This window comes from Carassius carassius, chromosome 45 (assembly GCF_963082965.1).
Source record: "Carassius carassius chromosome 45, fCarCar2.1, whole genome shotgun sequence".
In the NCBI taxonomy this organism is placed as follows: domain Eukaryota; kingdom Metazoa; phylum Chordata; class Actinopteri; order Cypriniformes; family Cyprinidae; genus Carassius; species Carassius carassius.
Genome location: NC_081799.1, coordinates 8,903,005 through 8,917,101, shown reverse-complemented (window position 1 = coordinate 8,917,101; position 14,097 = coordinate 8,903,005). Strand labels below are relative to the sequence as shown.

Here is a 14,097-nt window from a genome sequence, read left to right as displayed (position 1 = left end):
GATGTATTTATCCTTTGCAGGAGCATTTGGATTATTTCTGCTTCCTCATATTTTTTGTGTTCTGCTTCTTTTTCTGGTGTTTTCATGTGGTTCCACATGCCTGAGACAAAGAATAAAACTGTTCTGGAAATCACAGGTGACTTTTATGAGAATGCACCAGAAACGCAGACGCTCACTACAGTCCAAACTGAGCTCAATACACATAAACAACATCCCGACCACCATATGTACCAAGCTTTAGCACCAGTTCAGAAACAGTCATGTAGTCTAATCAGAAGCTGACCAATGGAAAGTCATTTTACACCCAATATTTGTCTCTGTTTTGATGGCTGCAGTCTGTGGTCTGTTTGGTTATTCTGTTGGTGACATTGAGTGTGTTAAACTGTAAGCCACATCCCATTTGTAAACTCAAAATCCAATTTCAATTAGAGGCGAGCTGAATGTTGAATCAATATATTTGTACTTTGTCATGCCAAGGGACACCGATTCAGGTTTGGCCTGATACAGCGGCTGTGGTGCAATGACTTTATTGACACTGTTTCTGGATGACTCTGTAGAGTGATTAGTAAGGCTTGAGTATCTATTGAATCCTCAGAGGTGTGTTGACTTCTTACCACATAATAAAGTTATTAAATTAATTATTGAACTCAACCAAATGACTATGTAATGTGGCATCTCTCGTAAATCAAATTTATAAAGCTTACCAAAATTGCTCAGAAAATTACTAAGTGGCTGTTTTATTTTTTTTTTATTCAAATACAGTAAATGTTTTAAAGATGTTAAAAATGTTGTTCCTGTGGTCTTATTTAGATTGTCTATTCTCAAATTACATATCACATTATCCACTCAAAAACTAACACCCATTAAAAATGGAAGACTTCTTTCTTCTAATGAATACAAAAAAATATATTTTAAATTATTATTATTTTTTTTTATGATCAACCAAATGACTACCATTGCATGAACACACACACACACACACACACACACACACACACACACACAAACAAAAGCACAATTTTAATATGTTTTGTAGAAATATAAAATAAAATTCAAATATTAGGTGAAAACTTCAATTCAAGTAATTCAAGTACTACAATTACTAAAACTGATATAAAAATAAATTAAAGCTAAATGAAAATGTAAAAACAGAATTTTCATCAAATTAAGCTCATAAAATGTAATCTTAAACTAAAAAGTACTGCTAAAAGTTTCATTTTGAGGTGAACCTGCCACTGGACTGTTGTAGTCTTAGTAAAATAAAAATAACATCATAATAGCTAATAATAAAATGTATGCGTTTGCAACTTTTGTCGCTGCTAGTTACTGAGGTAGAGCCACAGTGAGAACTTGCCCCGGTGTTCGGGACATACTCTCTCTCCTCGTGAATGAATGAAGGGAGGAAGGCAGTGCTAAATGAATTATTGATGCGAGGTTAATTGTAAATGCTCATGAATGTGGTGAGCTCGGCAGTGTCGCCTGTCAAGAGTTTGGGCGCTGAACGGGACCTATGCGTCGTCGCGGGGCGAGCGCGTGCGGCGCCCTGATAACACAATCTGCCGCCTGGCGACATCAAACTACACTCACGTTCGCGTGCATTCCACATACGCCCAAATTACGTACATAGGGTTCCTGTTTACAAGCCAAACCCAAGGGAAACTCACACTGGTGATGTCAACATCATGGTACGATTTAAAGCGCACAGAGGAGTTTGGTGACGGCTTCACACTGCTGGTGATAACAGAGTGACTCTGAGAGCGCAGTCTCGCGATGGAGCCGCGCGCCGCCAAGAAAGAGCTGCATCAGAGGTAATGACCGGGAGCATTTACACATGTACACACTCACACAGCGAACAAAGAACTACAGGAACACAGCTCTTAGTTTGCAGGTATTTCCTCATAGATTCAGTTAGTTGTTATTTACATTATTTTTGCTAGACTAGCCAACTCAGGTACCAGTTTTCTATCTTCTGTGCAGTTATTTTTAGCAAGTGTCTTCATTCAGTTTTATTTATAATATCAGACTCAGTTAAGCCTCTGTTTATCACAGTTGTATTTCATATCGATTGATATCAATAAGTTGATAATAGTTCCACTGACAGACTTTAGGTTTTTTGCCTATGAATGACTTTCACATTCATCTGGACCAGTGTCCCTGATATTAATATCTAAACAAAATGTAACCTCTTTCAAACAATAACAAGACCATGAATCATTCATAAAACAATAACTGCTTCATTTTAAAGGAATTTATATATTTTACGGCCTTACAGTGTATACTGATCAATATTAATCAACAGTAGCCTATGTGGTCACACTTTATTTTAAAGTCCAATTCTCACTATTAACAAACCATAAAGTACGACTTTTGCCTCAGTGAGCTACTAATCTGCTGCTTATTATTAGTTAGTAAGGTAGTTATTAAGTTTAGTTATGGGGTAGGATTAGGGATGTACAATATTGTCACATCATGTGGTTAAAAAGTGCATATAAACAGCTAATATGTTATTAATAGGTATGCTAATAAGCGAGTAGTTAATAATGAGAATTGTTCCCTATACTAAGGTGTTACCCAGCATGTACGTAGTTTAGGGTTCGGTTTAGGGTTGATTGATTGTATTTAGCCTACTTATAATTTACTCATAGTGTTACACATGTAACATATAACAAAGACAATGTAAGATAAAGTGTTATTTATTTACTTGTTTATTCATTAATTCATTAACTGCGTCCTGTTTGTTTGATTATACTCTTATCTATTTAGAGATAAAAGACTGAGTGTTCCTGCTCTTTGTGAATAGTTTGAATTGTTAGTCGTAGATGACCAGTCACACATCTGTTTTAGATAATTAACTGGGTTTGGTCATCATCAAGGCCTTGGACATAGACTCACTTAATAGATCACCCAAAAGTCATTTTATCTCATTTTATGCTCAATCTGTATGACTTCAGGTCTTCTGTGGAACACTAATGAATAAGTAAATGTAATTTTGATTTCTGAATGATTAATCAATGAAATACAATGACAAGAAAGTTGATGACTAATGACATGACCAGCTTTAGACCTTCAGCTGAACCCTGAGTCACCATAACAAATTAATAAATTTTTTTTTTACAGTTCTCATGCAAAATATTGAACGTTTTTTTTTCCTCTCTCTGTTTTTTTTTCTCGCATATTCAGTATTAATTTGTTGAGGTGCATTTAAAATATCTTTGGGTTCAATCAAATTGCATTGTCTTACTATTTTTTGATTTCTTAGTCTGTACTTCCCACCCTCAATATAAAAACTTGATAGGCGAAAGCCAAAAAGAGTCTTTACGTCTTTTAAGCAGCAGTTACCTCACACCAGCTGGACTGATGTCATATGTGAGGGACCTGATAAGAAGAGACCTAAACTGTGCTGACGTGATACATAGGACTGTGCGATAAACACTGCACATGTTTGAATACAAACACTTATAGGCTCAGTTATAATGTGTTCCTGTAGATCAGCTGATATAGCATGGCAATTACAGCACTGTCGGTTTGATTATAACGCGAATGCATTGTAAGTTAACTGTGGATAAAAGCAAATCATTAACTGTGAGAAAGGTAGAGTTGACCTACCCATCAAAGTAACAGAAACAACCTTTCCCTTCAGGGTGTTTGTGAACCGGAGTTTGACGCTTGAAAACATCAAGTGCTATGGCTTCGACATGGATTACACTCTGGCAGGTAAAAGCGTTTATATCGCCGTTGGGAAAAGCTGTCAGCCTTTGTGTGAAGTGCTTCGTTCACAGCCTCTCTCTTGTTTTGGACAGTGTATAAGTCTCCAGAGTATGAGAGTCTGGGCTTTGAGCTGCTCAGGGACAGGATGGTGTCAGTCGGATATCCACACGAGCTGCTGGGCTACACGTACGACCCCACCTTCCCCACGCGGTAAGTGCTGCTCCCTTACAGGCTCTGGATTAGGCTATATCGGGGTCTGTGAGCTCATGGTTTAGACTTTTGAGGCTTGCTGTGTGTGTCCGCACAACACTGACTATGTTTACATGCACATTGTTTCCTATTATCCATAATCCGGTTAAAGGAGCAGTTCACCCAAAACTGAAAATTGTGTCTGTCAGGTTATTCCAAACTTGTCTGAGTTTCTCTCTTCTGTTGAGCATAAAAGAAGACGTTTTGAAGAATGTGGGTGTAATCATACTGTTGACAGTAGCCATTGAGTTTCATAGTATGTAAAAGACGATGCAAGTCGTGGGCTACCGTCAGATGTTTGGTCATCAACATTCTTCAAGATACAATATTTTGTGTTCGACAGAATAAAAAACTCATGCAGGGTTGAAACAAGTGGAGGCTGAGTTTTAATTTTGGCCATTAAAAGTATTTTGCATCACAAAACACTGTGATTTGATTGAATTCAAGGACAACAGTGCATCACAAAAATGTTAATTTAAACAACATTAGCAAAAGTAAAGAATAATGCTGTGAATTCCAAATGTAGGTAATGGGAATCTATAGTCCTTCAGAAAAAAAGGTACAAAACTGTGGTACCCTTTCGAAAGGTACTAATAAGTATAATGTATCTACTTTTATAGTATGTATATGTACCATTGAGGTACTAATATGTACTGTTTTGGGGTCAATATAGTACATATAGATGTAGCTTTTGTCTTTTGTACCTTACGGTAATGCTACAGTAACAGGAACGTATTTAAAGTCAATGTGAAATACCAATTATAACTCAAAATCCAATCACTTTTATCAGGAATTGATTGGATTTTTGGAAAATAAGCATGTGTTGGGAGTTAAACAGAAGGGAGGAGCTTGTGAAATAAAGTTGTTTTAGAAATGGAGAAAGTTATTTAAATTTTGATAAAACTGTAAACTCAAGGAATTTTAAAATGGAATAATGTGCATTTATGAACTAGAAATGTGTATTAAGAAGTTAAAGGATTAGTTTTGATTTTATTTGGACAGAAGTTTATTTCTTTTGTCTTGCCCTTCAAAAGTTTGGGGTCTATAAATTATTATTATTATATATTTTTTATGTATTTAAAATAACTTATTTTTGTGGAAAACGTCATACGATTTTATTATCCTTTTTTCAGGATAATTTGGTTAATAGAAAGGTCAAAAGAACAGTATTTATCTGAAATGGATCTGTTATGTTTACTGTTATGTTCGATCAATTATAGCATCCTTGCTGAATAAAAGTCTCAATTAAAAAAAGAAAATTCTGATCCCAAACATTTGAACAGTTGTACACATAATTCTAGGATGAACCGATTTCTTTAGTTTCAGATCTTAAGTCTACCTCATATTCATTTGGAAATTAGTTTGTAGTTACTTTTGAGTCTATTATAAACCATTCATGAGAGACTTTGTGAGCAACCATACAAATAGAAACATCCTGCATTTCACCGTCTCAAGGGTCTCATAAAGCAGAAGGTCGCTTGAGGTCATCATTAAAACGGGCTGAATACCAAACGCAGACTGTCTGCTCAATGATACTGCTGGGGGAAAATATAAATATGAATGAACTCTTGTCTGAACTCCTCTGAGAGCCATGTTTTACTATAAATGATTGGCTTGTCTGCCTGCTCCCAGACGCTGGTCCTTTCAAACGTTCTCTCTTTCTCCTCTTCTCTCCAGAGGTCTGGTGTACGATACCAGGTACGGGAACCTGTTGAAAATCGACTCCAATGGAAACATCCTGTTGTGCACTCACGGCTTTGAGTACCTGAGAGGGTGAGTGAGGGTCAGTGGTGCACTGAGTGAGAGTTTGCTCACGGTTGAAAGGCAACAAACCCAGTGTGAAGAAGCAGCGGGGTCAAGAACTGTTAAAAACTGATCAAGAGAGACTAGCACAGCCGAGCGAGGCATTAAGTCTTTAATATCACAAGTTAATGCACTCAATGTCTTATTATAGCAATAGTTAGCTGAAACTTAATATCTCAATCACTCTGGTTCCTGGACAAATCATTCAGACCAGTTTTTTGAACCAGATTTTTAATTAAAAATGAGTCAGTGCTTTTTCATAACAATACACGTTTACAGCTGTGCTCACATAATTGCCATAGTTGGAAACGAGTTCTTTTGGATGTGTTGATTTAATTGCAAACAAAGAGGGAAACTCCTAGACAGATGTGTGTGTGCCCTATTAAGATCTGTTTTCATGAGAAAACGAAACCTGTTTTGTGAAAAGCTGGTTTGACACCATTTTGACAACAGTTAAATAATCAGAAGTTGAGAAGAGCTGGAAATGAATTAGTTAATGCTCTGTCATGTGACACTGAAGACTGGAGTAATGATGCTGAAAATACAGCTTTGACATCACAGGAATACAATTACATTCTGAAATATATTCAAATAGAGAATAGACCTTTTAATCTGTAATAATATTTCACAATATTAGTATTTTTACTGTATTTTTGACATGCAGTTTTGGCGAGCAAAGACATTAAAACTTAAAACTTAAACTGTTGAATGGTAGTGTAAATAGAGGTATAACTAGTTATACATAGAGGTATAACTGGACCATTCACTTATGCTTTACACCTACATCTTTCAGGATTTGAGTTCTGGCACTTCTTTTAATATACACAACTATATTTACATGTTTATATTCACACAGATTTAAGAACAGTGGCGGCATCAGGACAAAAAAATCTTATTTTTATTAGTTTTCTCACACACAGAGCGTATAAGACAGCATAATAACCCTTAAGAAAAAGTATACTTCAAGTTTATTTTACTAAGTATACTTAAGTAAAGTTCAAGTATATTTTTAAGTATACTTTACGTAGCAAGTATACAAATATCAGTGTTCTAGTAGTATACTTGTAAGTGTACTGTTTCAATACTCCCTGGGACTAAATTGGCCCACTTTCTAGTATATAAAAGTATAACAGTAGCAAACTTTGAGTACACAACTAGTTTACCTCTATGTTTGTAGTTTGTACTGCAATTATACTAAAAGTGAACTTATAGGTTTACTGATAGTTTACTAATTAAATACTTTGTACACTTTCAGTAAACTACTAGTTTAGTAGTTTTATACTGCAAGTATACTCATAGGTTTTAAGTGAACTTTACATCATCCTTTAAATATACTACTATGTCCCTATTTAGGTTTTAATCTGTATATATTTTGTTATATGAATATCTGAACATACCAAACATCCAAAGAAAGAAGAGTATCTGCTTGTAATCAAAAACATTTTATTCTAGCTACATGCATTCTATTTTAAACACTTTAATGTGTTTCATAAAAAAAAGAACATTTAGAACAAAAAATCAGAAAAAAGACTCAAGAAAAAGATTCAGAATGATAATCAAAATGTAGACAGAGTCAATCAACACCTCAAAGCTTGACTGTAATTATAACCTCTTCGTTGCTCATTTATTATTATTCCATAACGTTACAGTTTTGATGCTGTTTCATGTCAGATGATCGTGTTACATGTGTTAGTATCTGGTGTTTCTTTTTTCCTCTTCACTTTTTTATATAATCTGTGTTTTCATGATTACACAGTAGAGTGCGCTACTACACATCTTCTGTACAGAATAATAAAAAAAAACACAGATTCTAGGAGTATAGCTCAAATATATTTAGACTTTTTGTAAGTATAAGTCAAGTATACTTAAATGTCATTTATGAGGAGTACAAAAAGCCCATTTCTGAGAAGTACATGAAAAGTAAACTAAAAGCATACTTTCCTATATATATATATATATATATATATATATATATATATATATATATATATATATATATATATATATATATATATATATATTATATATATATATATATATATATATATATGGTGTGTCAGGAAGCTTGCTTATCTACCTACTGTTATTCTCATTAACATGTGTCTGTTTGCAGTGGACAGGTCGATGAGTATTATCCAAACAAGTTCATCCAGAGAGACGACACTGACCGCTTCTACGTCCTCAACACACTCTTTAACCTCTCAGGTACAGTGACACTTTTACATGCATGTGTGAAAGGATCACTGATTTTTGTTAACTAGATTTGTCCCTCTCCTTCTCTCAGAGACGTATCTTTATGCGTGCCTGGTTGACTTCTTCACCAAAAGCACCAGATATAAAAAGTGAGTCAATTAATCTTTTTGATTGCAAGAGTTATGGCTTTTTTACAGCTTCACTGTCTCTCAGTCATATGGATGATATTCATAATTAGCTATGTTTGCTAAAGTTAGCATCACTATTAATCTTGCTTATGCTTACAGCTAGGGATATCAATAAACCCAGAACACATTAGCAGGCCACAAATCATGAATATATATATATGATTAAATCTAAGTCTAAGTCTCGTAGAAAAATCTTAGTATTATTATCTTTTAAAATAATAGTCACATACTGTGTGTTTGTGTATATATAGTTTTTTTTTGCTAAATGTAGTGCAGTGTAATACAGTGATGATTGGGAGATGAACAAATAAACATTGCTCAGAAGCCTGAAATATGACTGTTAGATCCAGCCTTCTCATGTGCCACGATTGGTCAATTATATACAATGCCTGCATGTTTCTGGTCAAACTACTTTTAGATCATTACCTTCAGCGAGTTTGAAAACAGGAAAACAATGCCAAAACATGGATATTTTAGGCAATATTGAAATCCTGGCCAGAATGTGTCCCGTAAAAATGGCACGTAATGATCACCCTATAAATAAGTATAAATGATCAATATGATGACAGGAGGTATATAATAAATTATGACCAGTTTTTTTTTTCCAGACAAATTTTGATCATGCTGAGTCCTAGCAAAACACTGCTATCCCTGATGCTTTCATTTGGAAACTTAAAATATAATAAGTGTCCACGATCTTTCTCTCCCATTTAGTTGCCAGAAAGGGTTCAAACACGGTGACTTGTTCATGTCACACAGAAGCATGTTTCAGGACGTGAGGGATGCCATGGATCACCTTCATGACACAGTAACCATTGTTATATTGACTAAATGTATGATTTTACTAACCCTCTTGTGAAAGAATTTAGAGGCTAGCAATGACAAGCTAGCTTTGAAAGCATAAGATCTCACCCTCCGTGCAAATCACTCTCCAAGGAACAAGCAGAGCAGAGGATAACCAGAACATTATATGTGACCCTGGACCACAAAACCAGAGGTTGCTGGGGTATATTTGTAGCAACAGCCAACCATTGTATGGGTCAAAATGACTGATTTTTCTTTTATGCCAACAATCATTTGGACATTAAATAAAGATCATGTTTCATGAAGATATTTTGTAAATTTCCTACCATAAATATATCAAAACGTATTTTTTTATTAGTGATATGCATTGCTAAGAACTTCATTTGGACAAATGTAAAGGCAATTTTCTCAATATTTTTACTATTTATTTATATAGGCAGTTAGGACAGCTTATAGTAGCCTTCAGACTGAGTGATTTGATTGGATGAACATTTTATGGTCTTGTGCCCTCCACAGATGACATTTAGACCACTTAACGTATATATTGTTATCGGGATGCAAAGACAACCAGCATAACAAAAAAAAAGTTTTTGACCAAATCAAAAACTGACCGACCCTGCCTTTAAGAGCAAAATGTAATCATCCCATCCGATGTGTGTGTTTCACACGATGTTTTTAACCAGTCATTCTTATTTTTGTCCCATAGGGCACTCTGAAGGAAAGAACACTGAAGAACCTGGACAAGTATGTGATTAAAGATGTAAGTGGTCATTTTTTCTTGAGAGAAAATCCTGTATGTTAATCATTATTATTGCTATGATTGATTATAGGCATTTGTATATGGCTTAAAAAGACTCATTCATATACATATTTTATCTAGCCACGTCTTCCCGTGTTACTGAGCCGCATCAAAGAGTTTGCCAAAGTGTTTCTGGCCACCAACAGCGACTTCAATTACACCGAGGTAAGGAGAGCGCCAGACCCCGAGAAATAATTGAAACTGCCACTGACAGGCTGCATATCACTGCACTCTATCATTACTATTCAGAATCACATTTGAATGACACTGTATTATATCTTTTCTCAAATTAGGCAATAATGAAATACTTACTGGACTTTCCGTCTGGCTCTAGGGTGAGCAGCATGATCACTCTGTAACTGAGACAAACACCAGTGTTTAGTGTTGACTGCTTATGGCTCTGCTTGATCACACACATAAAGATGTTCAGATTCTGAAATGACTCGTGTTGTCTAGAACCCCAAGAAACCGTGGCGCTCCTACTTTGATCTGGTGGTGGTGGACACGAGGAAGCCCATGTTCTTCGCAGGGGGGACAGTGTTACGACAGGTAGACACGGTGAGTTCATGTTGTGCACTGCTATATACAGAGAAAGCTTTACTCGCTTTGGAATAAAGCATTTATTCAGGTTTTTGATCATTTTGAATGTTAAAAAGCTATTGTATATTATTATTTAATGACAATGAGAATTTGAATCTGAAGCCTGTCAAGAACATTTTTTTGCTGTTATTTTTTTTACTTTCTATTATCAAGAATCCAAAATAGTGCAGCACAGTTTCCACAAAAATATGAAGCAGTGTAATTATTCATAACATTAATAATAATACTAAAAAGTGACTCTTCTTCATCAAATCAGCGTATCAGAATGATTTCTGAAGGATCATGTGACACTTTATACTGAAGTAATGATGCTGAAAATTCAGATTTACATCACAGGAATAAATTACATGTTAAAATATATTCAAATAAAAAGCTGTTATTTTCAATTAAAATAATATTGAACAATAATACAGAATTTTTAATCAACTAAACACAGCCTTAATTAAAAAACAACCACCCCAAAAGCTGAACGGTGGTACATAAGTATCATTGTACACTGTATTATTTCCTAAAACATTGAGTCTCTTTGAGTTTAGAGAAGTATTTCAGAGACTCCTTCTGTTGTAGGACACGGGGAAGCTACGTATCGGTACATACACTGGAGAGCTTCAGCATGGGACGGTGTACTCAGGAGGTACTCCACGTTCTCCTCATGATCTGTTCGCTTGGCTTGCATGAAGGCACTCCTTTGGCTCATGTCAGTTCTCCTGGTTCAACCCTTTTCCTAGGATCGTCTGATATTGTGTGTGATTTGCTGGATGTTAGGGGGAAAGACATCCTCTATGTGGGGGATCACATCTTTGGCGATATCCTCAAGTCAAAGAAATGTCAAGGCTGGAAGACATTCCTGGTGGTTCCTGAGCTTGTGAAGGAGCTGCACGTTTGGGCCGACAAAGCCAGTGAGTCTGTGCTCAGCTAATTAAATAATAGTCCCTTAATTGGTAGAGAATGGATAAAAATACTGTCTTGTGTCTGTCTTTTTCTAGGCATGTTTGAGGAGTTAAAACATCTTGACGTCTTCCTCGCAGAATTATATCAGTGAGTATGACTTGTTATGACAGTGTTATGTCACTGAGTGCAATACTTGACACGATCGATAGATGGCGCTAGAGCACAGCTCTTTAGTTGATATTAATTACCTTTTTATTTTTATTATAGGAAATGTATTATATATTATATCATATTGGCTTTCATTTTATAATATGTTGATATTTCCAGATTTTTCACGTATTTTGTCTGTTTGCAAACTTTTTTTTGGTATTTATGGACAGAAAATACCTGAAATGCACATAAACAAACACACATCAAACGAACGTCTCAGCTGAACTCTCGTTCTGTCCCATCAGGCATTTAGACAGTGGAAATCAAGAGTGCCTAGATATCAGTGCGATTCAGAAAAGGATAAAGGTAAGCTCCGGGGATCAGCTCATACGTTGATGTGACGTTTTCATGTTTTCACATCCGATTTGTTCTTCTTCATGCAACACATGCAGAGTTTTGTGTCTATACACTATAGCCATCTCTTAAAGTGCCAGAACTGTTGTTCTAAAGCTGTTCGTTTGTGTTTCAGATGGTGACGTATGGCATGGATCTGTGCTATGGGAAAATGGGCAGTCTTTTACGCTGTGGTTCCACAAAAACCCTCTTTGCCAGTCAGTTACTGCGCTATGCTGATATTTACTCAACCTGCTGCCTCAACCTCCTGAACTACCCCTTCAGCTTCCTCTTCAGAGCCCCTCTTGTCTTGGTAAGCTTGTCCTGGCTAGCTAGACTGGAATCTAATTGTTTGTAGTAATTATTAATATTTAACAAACTGAACAGGCGAATGTTTTGTTTGGATCTGCAGCTGCCACACGAGGCCGCAGTGGAGTCTCAGATGAAAGAGCAGATCCCAGAGCTGCCCGAGCACATGCTCAGATCCACCAGCATCAAGGCATTCTTCATTCTAATCACTCCCTTATATATTTTGACTTTTTTTATGTATTCTTAATGTATTACACCTAAGCATCAATTATTATTTTACCAAGTTTAGTTTTAAATTGATATCTTTCTAAATATTAAAGTGATTTATGTTGCATTGCATCTTTCCCACACAGCGGCAGTGTGAGTGTGACGGCAGTGACTGTGGACGAGATGATAATTGTGCACGAAATAACCCAGCTACATCGACAGAGACATGAGGACTAATTTTTTCTGAACTGCTGTAAATATGAACTTTTTTATTTAGTGTGTATGTTTCACTTTTACAGTTTCAGTTCCTGTGTATTGTGTGGTTGATTTATTAGCTTGAGTGATATTCCACTTCTGGCCGACGATTGTGATTGAACAGAACTTTTTCTGTGATGTTATTGATACATCCCAAGCTTTTGTGTTGTTATTTGTAAAGCAAGAGTAAAATCTTTATTTAACCATTTTATAAAACTTTTATATTCTGTGTATTTAATTAAGAAGTATTGAAGTATTTAGTCTTTTACATGTAAAAGACATCAATGCATTCATCTGGTTTGCAAGATTTTGAGGTCTCATTGGCCAAATTAGGGGTTTTTTTTTGCATTTGTTTATCATATCTCCTCATGTGACTGATTCCTATACAATAATGCAGGGATATATGCATATAGTAACTTTAAAAATGTTTCTGTGTTCTGCTATTTATGTATTTACTATTTTTCATAAGCATATTGAAATGAAATATTAAAGTGCTTTATTTTAGACTTCTTCTCTTGTCATTTATTTCCAATTTAACTGAGCTCATAAGACTAACGCGTGTTCGTTTACTAAAGTAGTTGGTTCCTGCATTGGGAGCCTTTTAAAAGCTAATCAAAAACCGTTTGATTTCACAAATAGACCCTAGAGGATACGCAACTGTATTAAAATGGCACATTTATATAAAAACCGGTGATTAAGTGAGGGGAAAACGTTTAATCGGAGACGTGTGTAAATGAATCAACAAACGGACATCTTCAGGAAAGTCTCCGTAAGATGGCGGCAAAGACTAGATGTGTGCACTCGACTTGACTGGAGGCCTTTCCTTTAATGATAATCAGCTTCTGTTAGAGCATAATTGTTAAATTTGACTGTTTATCTCGACTTTGTATAAAAGGGTAAACACCTCTTTTATAGCCTAATATAAGGTACCGCTACTGCGTTCGTACATTAAGATCTCACGCTAATTTGTGTTTTTCCCCGTTGTGTAAACCAATTTTAACCTGAGAGAGAGCAAAGATAACCTGGATACGTACGATACGTACACTGATTATCATAAAAGCAGCCCATGTAAAGATATATTATACTGTGTAACTCAAGGATTAGCGTGTTATTTACTTAAAACGCATTTTTCAAATTTACATACAGGTCTGTGTGTAAATCCCACATTGTACTTTGTAACGGCCAGGAAACACAAACATAGCACGTGACGCATTAGATGAAAAAATATCGTGATTTTGTTGTGAGAACTATATGTTTGTTAATCTATTATTGCTTAGCTTTCACCTCGCAGGCAAAGCTTTCCATTAATTTGGCCTGTCTTCACCTACATGGCTGAATCTAACACTAATATCATAAAACAAACATCATTTAGTCAATGAATTCATTACAGCACAATCTATTGTTTAGATCTACTATAAAAGAGATTTAGCACACTCTTTTAACAGATGATTTTACTTACAAAAATAAAATAATTATTCTTAATGAAGTAACATTGTAGAGCAGGAAAGAATATCTGGATTTACTTAAAGCACAGTCTGGACTGCATTT

General features: G+C 35.5%; 1 protein-coding gene across 1 annotated transcript; it reads left to right on the top strand.

Moving 5' to 3' along the window:
• Nucleotides 1–1,512: 1,512 nt before the first annotated feature.
• LOC132127342 (cytosolic purine 5'-nucleotidase-like) lies at nt 1,513–12,991 on the top strand. The gene is made up of 18 exons (XM_059539157.1): nt 1,513–1,808; nt 3,641–3,714; nt 3,801–3,918; nt 5,635–5,730; nt 7,874–7,965; nt 8,045–8,102; nt 8,856–8,949; nt 9,652–9,705; nt 9,826–9,909; nt 10,038–10,079; nt 10,201–10,302; nt 10,912–10,978; nt 11,073–11,243; nt 11,331–11,382; nt 11,691–11,751; nt 11,915–12,091; nt 12,191–12,277; nt 12,441–12,991. Exons 1-18 carry the CDS (start codon nt 1,771–1,773, stop codon nt 12,522–12,524), a joined length of 1,551 nt encoding a protein of 516 aa, XP_059395140.1. The 5' UTR covers nt 1,513–1,770; the 3' UTR covers nt 12,525–12,991.
• Nucleotides 12,992–14,097: the final 1,106 nt, after the last annotated feature.

Bases quoted from the DNA above. Each gene is read 5' to 3' on its own strand.
- LOC132127342 (XM_059539157.1), top strand. From the start codon at position 1,771: ATGGAGCCGCGCGCCGCCAAGAAAGAGCTGCATCAGAG. The intron at 8,103-8,855 runs GTGAGTCAATTA...TCTCCCATTTAG, and splicing joins AAAAGCACCAGATATAAAAA to TTGCCAGAAAGGGTTCAAAC. The intron at 11,244-11,330 runs GTGAGTCTGTGC...GTCTTTTTCTAG, and splicing joins CGTTTGGGCCGACAAAGCCA to GCATGTTTGAGGAGTTAAAA.